Source organism: Cebus imitator, unplaced genomic scaffold (assembly GCF_001604975.1).
Source record: "Cebus imitator isolate Cc_AM_T3 unplaced genomic scaffold, Cebus_imitator-1.0 Scaffold254, whole genome shotgun sequence".
NCBI lineage: Eukaryota > Metazoa > Chordata > Mammalia > Primates > Cebidae > Cebus > Cebus imitator.
Window position 1 is genome coordinate 1,919,390 of NW_016107569.1, and position 9,549 is coordinate 1,928,938.

Consider the following 9,549-nt stretch of genomic DNA (forward strand, 5'->3'; position numbering starts at 1 on the left):
TTTTTGAGATGGAGCTTTGCTCTTGTTGCTCAGGGTAGAGTGCAATGGTACGATCTGGGTTCACTGCACCCACCGCCTCCTGGATTCAAGCGATTCTCCTGCCTCAGCCTCCCAAGTAGCTGGATTACAGGCATGTGCTGCCACATCTGGGCAATTTTGTATTTTCAGTAGAGCTGGGTTCTCACTGTATTGGTCAGGCTGGTCTCAAACTCCTGACTTCAGGTGATCCACCTGCCTTGGCCTCCCAAAGTGCTAGAATTACAGTCATGAGCCACCTCACCTGGCCCGCGCCTGGCTGATTTTTGTATTTTTAGTACAGACGGGGTCTTGCTATGTTGGCCAGGCTTGTCTCAAACTCGTGACCTCAGGTGACCTGCCCGCCTCAGCCTCCCAAGGTGCTGGGATTACAGGCTTGAGCCAACTCGCCTAGCCACCTTGCTTATATTTAATAGGGGCCATTTAGCGAAGTGGTTGAGTTTAGACTCAAGAGTCCCCATGCCTGGGATGTAATCCTGGTTTTTCCACTTAACAGCACTATGACTTGGGTCAAATTACTCTCCTTGTTTCTTTTTCATCTGTAAAATGTGAATCATCATCCTCCTCCTCCTCCTCCTCCTCACCTTATACGGTTGCTGACTGGGCTTAATGAGGTAACGAGTGTCAAGGTCTTAGGCCAACACCTGGCGTGCGTTTGTTTCCGTGTAAGCCGCGCAGCGCCCTGTCTGCTCTGATGGAGTGTGGGTGAGTGTTCCTTGCCACGCTTCCTTCCATTTCTGGTACCATTGGCCTTTCCCTTTGAGTTCCACTTGAGGCTGGGGTGTTGTATGGTCTGCCTGGTTTGCTGAAAGCTGAGGACAGGTGTTTACAGAGTCAGGGTAGGGAAAGGGCCTGGCTTGGAGACTTGACTCTGTCATTCCTTCTGAAACTTTGTTTGAGATTCTGTTATGGGGTTTACACCATTAGGGCAAAGATTTTCCTCATTGTATTAGTCCGTTTTCATGTTGCTGATAGAGACATACACGAGACTGAGAAGAAAAAGAGGTTTAATTTTACTTACAGTTCCACATGGCTGGGGAGGCCTCAGAATCATGGCAGGGGTGCGAAAAGCACTTCTTACATAGTGGAGACGAGGGAAAATGAGGAAGCAAAAATGGAAACCCCTGATAAACCCATCAGATCTCATGAGACCTATTCACTATCACGAGGCTAGCACGGGAAAGACCAGCCCCCATGATTCACCTCCCCCGGGTCCCTCCCACAACACGTGGGAATTCTGGGCGATGCAATTCAAGTTGAGATTTGGGTAGGGACACAACCAAACCATATCCCTAATCCTGTGGAATCCCTGGGTTTGGGGTGAACCCCCAGGCACTCAGCTTAGAGGCCTGGAAAGTGGACTTCCCGGGGGTGAGCCCCGGCTCCTGCCCAAGGCCTTGGGTGGTCAGCATGGATGTCTTTCTCTCACAGTTTTTCTGTCACTATTCTCTGAGCGCCTCCATCTCAGTATATTCCTGTCTGGGTTGATTTTCAGTGCTAGTGGATGTATTTATCTTCCTGTGATAGAGAGAAAGGAGTCAGCTTCCATTCTTAGCTGTCTCAGAATTTTCCATTTCTCTTCTTGGTCATCTCTTTCTAAAGTGGATGGCCTGGTTACACTCCTTTCTTCTTCTTTTTTTTTTTCTTTTTTTGAGACGAGTCTCATTCTGTCACCCAGGCTGGAGTGCAGTGGCACGATCTTGGCTCACTCCAACCTCCGCCTCCCACGTTGCGATTCTCCAGTCTTAGCCTCCCGAGTAGCTGGGGTTACAGGCACCCGCCACCACGCCCAGCTAATTTTTGTATTTTTACTAGATATGGGGGTTTCACCATGTTGATCAGGCTGGTCCCAAACTCCTAACCTCATGATCAGCCTGCCTAGGCCTCCCAAAGTGCCGGGATTACAGGCATCGGCCACTGTACCCAGCCTCTTCATTTTTTTAAAGAAATTTTCTGCTGTTAAAATTTTCCCTGGCTTTTGTTGTTGGGAAAGTGCAATTCTCTGGCTGGATTTTATTCTGCCATCTTGACCCAGAAACCTTGTGGTGAGCTTAAAAAAAAAAAAAAGAAAGAGTGAAAACAAAACAAAACAAAACATTCCTGGGCCCCACCCTGGACCTTCTGTTGCAGAGGGTCTGGAATAGGGCCGAGTATTTAATTTTTGAAACCTTCCTGTGGTTCTTCGAATCAGCCAGGTCTAAATCCACCATCCTTATAAAAGGATGTTTATTTTTTCTTTTGCCTTTTTAGTTAGACTACCTGAAAAACAAGTTGAGATTCTCTACCTGAAAACACATCAGATTTCTCAGAAAGACCCCATAAATTGAAAGATTTTTTAAAAGTGGCTTATTTGCTTGTTCGTGTTTTAAATAACATAATACAAATAGGGCAAAAAGTTTGTCCCAAGAGAACAGCAGTGGAAAGTTGGTCTTTTTTTGTAGTAGTACTTGAGAGAAATATCCTTAGAAATGAAGTTCACTTCTAGATCGCTTTAGCTTTTAGATTTATGCTGGTATTTATAGAGTGAATTATTCATTAGTGCTTTTAAGAAGCACTTTGAATGCCATATACGCCAGCATTGTCAAAGTGATTCCCATTTATCAGAACTCAATGGTCTTTACAGAATATCACCTGCAAGGGATCGAATTTAATCCTGTTTAGGCTTTGACCGATGAAAGAGAACTATAAAGAGTACTAGTTTTGCCAGTATCAGAAGATTCAGATTCACCTGAGGTGTCCTTCAATTAGATATACAATTTACATGATTTTTATGGCTGCTAAGGACTGGAAGGAAGCTAAAAAGAAAACGTGGATTTAACATTGTGAAATAATTTTTATATGAAGTGTGAATTTAGAAGCTGTATTTTCAATTTGTAAGTTACTGGTAACAGAAGAAATGATTAATATTTAAAATCACGCGGTAGTCTGGGCACGGTGGCTGATGCCTATGATTCCAGCACTTTGAGAGGCTGAGATGGGAGGATTGCTTGAGGCTAGGAGTTTGTGACCAGCCTCAGCAACATGACAAGGCTCTGTCTCTACAGACAAAAAATAATAAAAATGAGCTGGGCCTGGGGGTGTGCACCTGTGGTCCTAGCTACTTGGGAGGCTAAGGTGGGAGGATCCCTGGGGCCCAGGAGTTCGAGGCTGCAGTGAGCCATGATCGTTCTACTGCACTCCAGTCCAGGTGACAGAACAAGACCCTGTATCTCAAAAAAAAAAAAATTAAAATAAATAAAAATGAATTTTTAAATAAACCATGCACTAAAAGTATTTCACATGCAGCCACTAGGCTTTTCCGATACTCTGATCTCCCATATGTGCTACTCTCAATATAATTGGAAAATAACCCATTGATTACATAGTCATCTGTTTTGCACACACTTCCCTTTCATTCTTGATCCTTGTGGTGGTGTTTTTACTACATCTGTCTTTTAAGGAGTGGTTGTGATAATAAGCCAACTCAAAGACCTGTACTTTACTTTTGACATAAAATATTTATCTTTTTTGCATTGTTTTTTCTCCAAAGGACTTTCTTTAAGGAAATAATTGCTTTTTCATATTCTTTTGGCTCTAGAATTATTAAACACTGCTACGTATCTGCAGTATCAGCAGAGAAAGCATGTTATAGTTTATATGCTGAAGTATATGCCGACATGATCGCAGTCTTCAATTAAGTACATTTTTCTTTCATCAGTTAGTCTAATTATAATTTTTAAACTGTTATATACATGTTTCCGTTTTTTGAATAATTGCAACAGTTGATGTTCTACTGGATGTTATCTAGTCCCTCAGAATTTCAAAACAAGAAGGACAATAGAGGTCATGTCGTCCAACCCCTGCTGACGTACAGATTAGGAACAGGAAACACAGATTGGCTCATTTGCTGAGATCATGCTGTCCGGGCACATGGTCCCTTCATTCCCAGAGCAGTGCCCTTTGTACTAAAGCCAGGGGCCTTTCCCATCATCCAGTAGCATTTGTTACAGATGAAACCACATGTCATTTGGTATGCAAAAGTACCATGATCAAAACTGTAAATTTGTTATTATACATTTTTCTAGGCACATTTGTAGATTTGGGGGAAGTAGAAGAAATAGAAGTAAAATGTGAAATAATAAAGAGGAATAGCAATAGGGAATTAACAAGGAAGTGAACACTGAGATGCCGACACATGGAGAGTTCCTACTGTGGATTACTGCTCATGATGCTGTCGCTGTTTCTTGGCCAGGTGCAGTGGCACTTTGGGGGGCCAAGGCAGGCGGATCACCTGAGCTCAGGAGTTCGAGCCTAGCCTCGTCAATATGGTGAAACCCATGTTTGTAGCCCAGCTACAAAAATTAGCTGGGCGTGGTGGTGCATGCCTGTAATACCAGCTACTTGGGAGTCTAAGACCGGGGAATCACTTGAACCCAGGAGACGGAGGTTGCAGTGAGCCAAGATCACGTCACTGCACTCCAGCCTGGGCAACAGCACTACTCTGTCTCAAAGAAACAAGAAAACATGTTGTGGCTGTTTCTCTAACTATGGTCACCTAAAGTCAGGACCCAAGAGAAATTAGTCAGTAGAACCAGTGTTAGTGAGACTTTTTTGTTTTTTGGGTTTTTTTTTCCCCCATGATTACCTCTTAGTTTTTGTGTCTTTTTGAGAATATAAAGAAAAATATTTAGATTCTTAACCTGGAAATGAGATTAGGAAGGGAAACTGGATGATTTTGGCTAACCTGAATGTGTTCAATGCAAACCTGCTAGGCAGGGTAAAAGTTTTTCTAGTTAAATGTCTTAGCATCAACACCCCCAAAATACTGTCTCAATTTCCTTCAAGTAGACTTATTCACAGGTCATTTTCATGTGCTCTCTGGTGGAGCAGCCACACAGCCTTAGAAACATGCCCCTGGCACTTTGATTTTTAATTTAAACATTTGGACACAGTTTTCCCTGGATTTGGAGCAGTAACACCCCAACTCAGGATGACCACGAGAGAATGGTGGCCTGATAAGGAAAACACCTCAGTGCTACAAATGAAAGCTATTGCACGACCAAGCGCGGTGGCTCACATCTGTGATCCCAGCACTTTGGGAGGCCGAGGCAGGCAGATCATTTGAGGTCAGGAGTTCAAGACCAGCCTGACCAACATGGTGAAACCCCATCTCAACTAAAAATACAAAAAAATTACCCTCGCATACATCTGTAGTCCCAGCTACTCAGGAGACTGAGGCAGGAGAATTGCTTGAACCCGAGAGTCAGAGGTTGCAGTGAGCTGAGATCGCGCCACTGCACTCCAGCCTGGGCGACAGAGTAAGACTCTATCTCAAAAAAGAAAAAAAAAGCCACTGCATATTTACACATGGTCCGTCCTCTCCAATTGAATAATTCTGTTCTTATTTACTCTGCCTTTGAGACAAAAGATGAAAAGCAAGTGCCTAATAACAGGAGCTTCATCATGCTTGTTGAAAGATTGAAGGAAATGGATTTCAGCTGTGGACAGTTTTTTTGTTTGTTTTAAAATGTGTAACAAAAGCACTAATGTCATTTTTCATTCCTGATTTCTTAATTATCTTTCTCTATAAAGCTGACATGTGACATGTCTGCATTTTTATTTTAGGAATCTTTCAAAGAAGTATCAACCTAAAAAGAACTCGAAGGAGGAAGAAGAATACAAGTATGTTTACCACTAAAAATTGTCTGGTAATGCTCACATGCCATTGATGCTGACACACAGAAAGGAGAAATATATGTCTATCAAAATAAGTTGCATTTCCCATTAGTTTTGTGTCAGTTTTTAAATTGGTGGAGAAAACAATAAAAACATAATTAACTTTTCCTGTATGGAGTCACTGGAGCTGTGTCAGATTGTTTCAATTAAAGTAATTAGGAAAACTTTAGAATGTAATTAAGCAAAAACAGGAAGTACGGAATCTGCATTCTGGAGTCTTGATTTGGTTTGGCACTATCAGGAGTACCTGTCATGCTAGTCATTCATCCAAGAAGTATGTCCATTTCAGTCAGCAATTAAGGCATCTTAACACTAGACAGCTCAAGTATTATATCTCTGATGTAGATCTAAATACCCTTTACATTAGTACATATAGCGTGTATATGAATTTTGGATTATATCTGGGCTAAGTATAAACGAAGCCAAATATGACATTACACGGAGCGCTTCAGTTTTGCAAAATGAAAAGTGTTTCAATTGTAATTAATTCTGACCCATTTTGATGAGAACACTGGATGTGTAATGAATACTCAGGATCCTATGGGAGGTGGATGCCAATTAACCTCGTTTTAATTAATATTTCCTTGGTGTAAAGCAGAATGAGAATGAATGTGGCCTTGTATGAAAAGCTGTGGTGTGTGTTCCGTTCCATAGGTATACGTCATGTAAAGCTTTCATTTCCACCCTGAATGAAATGAATGATTATGCTGGGCAGCATGAGGTTATCTCCGAGAACATGGCGTCACAGATCATTGTGGACTTGGCACGCTACGTTCAGGAACTGAAACAGGAGAGGAAATCGGTGAGCAAAACTTTATTCTTTTTCTTCCTACAAGTTGGACCAAACACAGTGGGAATATCCCTAGAAGATTAAAATTAAATAAAACCATATAAGACGGTGGGTCTTAAACTTCACACCTTTGAGAATCATATAAAAGTTATGGATCCCGGCCAGGCATGGTGGCTCATGCCCGTAATCCCAGCACTTTGGGAGATTGAGGGCGGATCACGAGGTCAGGAGTTCGAGACCAGCCTGACCAACATGGTGAAACCCTGACTCTACTGAAAATACAGAAATTAGCTGGGTGTGGTGGCAGGTGCCTATAACCCCAGCTACTGGGGAGGCTGAGGCAGGACAATCACTTGAACCTGGGAGGCGGAGGTTGCAATGAGTTGAGATGGCGCCATTGGACTCCAGCCTGGGTGACAAGAGCAAAACTCTGTATCAAAAAAAAAAAAAAAAAAAATTAATGCTTATAAGTAGGTCAAAAAAAAATGGAAAGACGTCCCCAGTTAAATACCTTCCATTCCTTGGCTCCTTCATTGCTGTCTAATGAAGCAGATGTAACTGTTCCTCTTGCCACCATTACTGTCTTTTCATCAACAGGTCTTATTGTTAACCAAAGAGAAGAATGTTTGCTCAAAGTATATTCTTAGTTACAATTTTGCCTTAAGGGACTTATCTTTAAGCCACGGTCTGTATCCTTGTACTTCGATTACATGTGTAGTACAGAATAATTTGTTACTAGTGATAAAGTAACCACTTGGCCAGTGATAAACTTTTTTTTCTTTTTTTGAGACAGAGTCTGTCTCTGTTGCTCAGGCTGGAGTACAATGGCGCCATCTTGGCTCACTGCAACCTCCACCCCTCAGGTTCAAGTGATTTTCCTGCCTCAGCCTCCAAAGTAGCTGGGATTACAGGCATGCACCAGCACACCTGGCTAATTTTTGTATTTTTAGTAGAGTTCTAGTTGGCCAGGCTGGTCTCCAACTCCCGACCTGAGGTGATCCACCTGCTTTGGCCTCCCAAAGTGCTGGGATTACACACATGAGCCAACAAGATTGCTATGGCTTCTGCTGAAATGGAGGTGATATTCAATAATAATGACAAAGTGATTATTTAATTGCAATTATGGTAGTTGCCACAAAGTAAGAGTACAATGTGCTAAGAGAACATACCATAGGATTCCTGACGTGCTCATGCTCTGGGGTCAGGAAAGGGCTTCACGGTTAAGGCTACTTAACAAGACTTGAGGGGTGAGTAGGACTTGCCTGGGACAAGCATTCAATAGAGAGCAGCCAGGGCCCTGGGGCAGGAAGGCGTTTGAAAACATCTCAATTCAATTCTTTCTAAACTAGAAATGTGTAGCATCTGGCCTTGGATAGGTCTAAAAGTCGGGAAGAGATAAATGCCTTAAGATCAACCCATTGGTTTAAAACAACACTGTGCCGATAAACCGAGATAAATTTTCATCTGTTCACATTAGTGCAGTGGCTCTCAACTAGGGACAGTTTGGCTCCCTACTCCAGCAACACCTGTCAACATCCAGAGTTTGGTTGTCTCAGGGATTGCAGCTCAGGCACCGCTACTGGTATCTAGAGAAGAGAGGCCAGGGAGGCAGCTAAACATCCTGCAATGAATGCCCAGGAGAGCTCCACAACAGAGTGGCCTGGCCCGAAATGTCTCCAGTGCTGAGCGTGAGAAACCCTGCACTGGAGCCCTAAATGAGATGACAACCTCTGCTAGACCATTCATTAATGATTTATTTAGTGACAGAAGGATGCAGTGAAACAATACCAAGGTTCAGAATGAAGCACAAATATCTAATATAATGATAAAATGAATACAGTCAATCTTAACATGATCTTGGACTGCTTCTCCGGACCCTGAACTTCCCTTGACCTTGCAAAGGTTTATATTTTCTTCCTGTTCGGTTTCTTTTGTCAGTGCCTTGTGTCTCTCTCTCTCTTTTTTTTTTTTTTAGAGGGAGTTTCACTGTGTTGCCCAGGCTGGAGTGAATCTCGGCTCACTGCAACCTCTGCCTCTCGGGTTCAAGTGATTCTCCTGCCTCAGCCTCCCGAGTAGCAGGGATTACAGGCACACGCCACCACACCCAGCTAATTTTTTATATTTTTGGTAGAGACGGGGTTTCACCATGTTGACCAGGCTGGTCTCACACTCCTGACCTCAAATGATCCACCTGCGTCGGCCTCCCAAAGTGCTGGGATTATAAGCGTGAGCCACTGCAACCCCTCATATTCCTTTGCTGCGTTATGACCAAGTTTTTAATGTTTTATTTACTCAGTGTTAATCATGACTTTTTTATAGTCAGTCATATCTGTATTTTGGATTTAGTTCCTTTTGTTAATCCAAAATGATAGTAATTTATGGAATAAATTATAGGAGGTACAGATCCACATTAAATGTCTTGCAATACATAGTGTTCCTTTTATTTTCAGGAGAACTGTGAGTACAGGTTTCTCAGTCAGACATTCTGTTGGGAGGAGCTGTAAACATCATGCTCTCCTGAAACGTTCTGTAATTAAATCAAAACAACATTTTAGAAAATCATGAAACCTTTTGAAATACTAGAAAGAATATCAGTAAACTAATGTGTGTTATTTGTGTTATCTTATTTTATTTTTTGAGACGGAGTCTCACTCTGTTGCCCGGGCTGGAGTGCAGTCGTGCAAACTCAGCTTACTGCAGCCTCTGCCTCCTGGGTTTCAGCGATTCTCCTGCCTCAGCCTCCTGAGTAGCTGGGATTACGAGCACCCCGACATGCCCAGCTAATTTTTGTATTTTTAATAGAGCTGGGGTTTCAGCATGTTGGTCATGCGGGTCTCGAACTCCTGAGCTCAGGTGATCTGCCCACCTTGACCTCGCAAAGTGCTGGGATTACAGCTGTGAGCCACCGAACCTGGCCTGTTTGTGCTATTTTAATATAACGCCTCATGGGCATTTTTTCTTTTTCGTTTTTTCTTTCTTTCTTTTTCTTTTTTTTTTTTTTTTTTTTT

At 42.5% G+C, this 9,549-nt stretch overlaps 1 protein-coding gene across 1 annotated transcript in view; it reads left to right on the forward strand.

Annotated features, from left to right (window-relative positions):
• Positions 1–9,549, forward strand: part of FNBP1 (formin binding protein 1) — a 165,655-nt gene that overhangs the window by 71,063 nt on the left and 85,043 nt on the right. The window contains exons 3-4 of the mRNA XM_037728077.1: positions 5,641–5,697; positions 6,406–6,553. Of these exons, the coding sequence (XP_037584005.1) occupies positions 5,641–5,697; positions 6,406–6,553 (205 nt within the window). The remainder of the gene's footprint in view (positions 1–5,640; positions 5,698–6,405; positions 6,554–9,549) is intronic.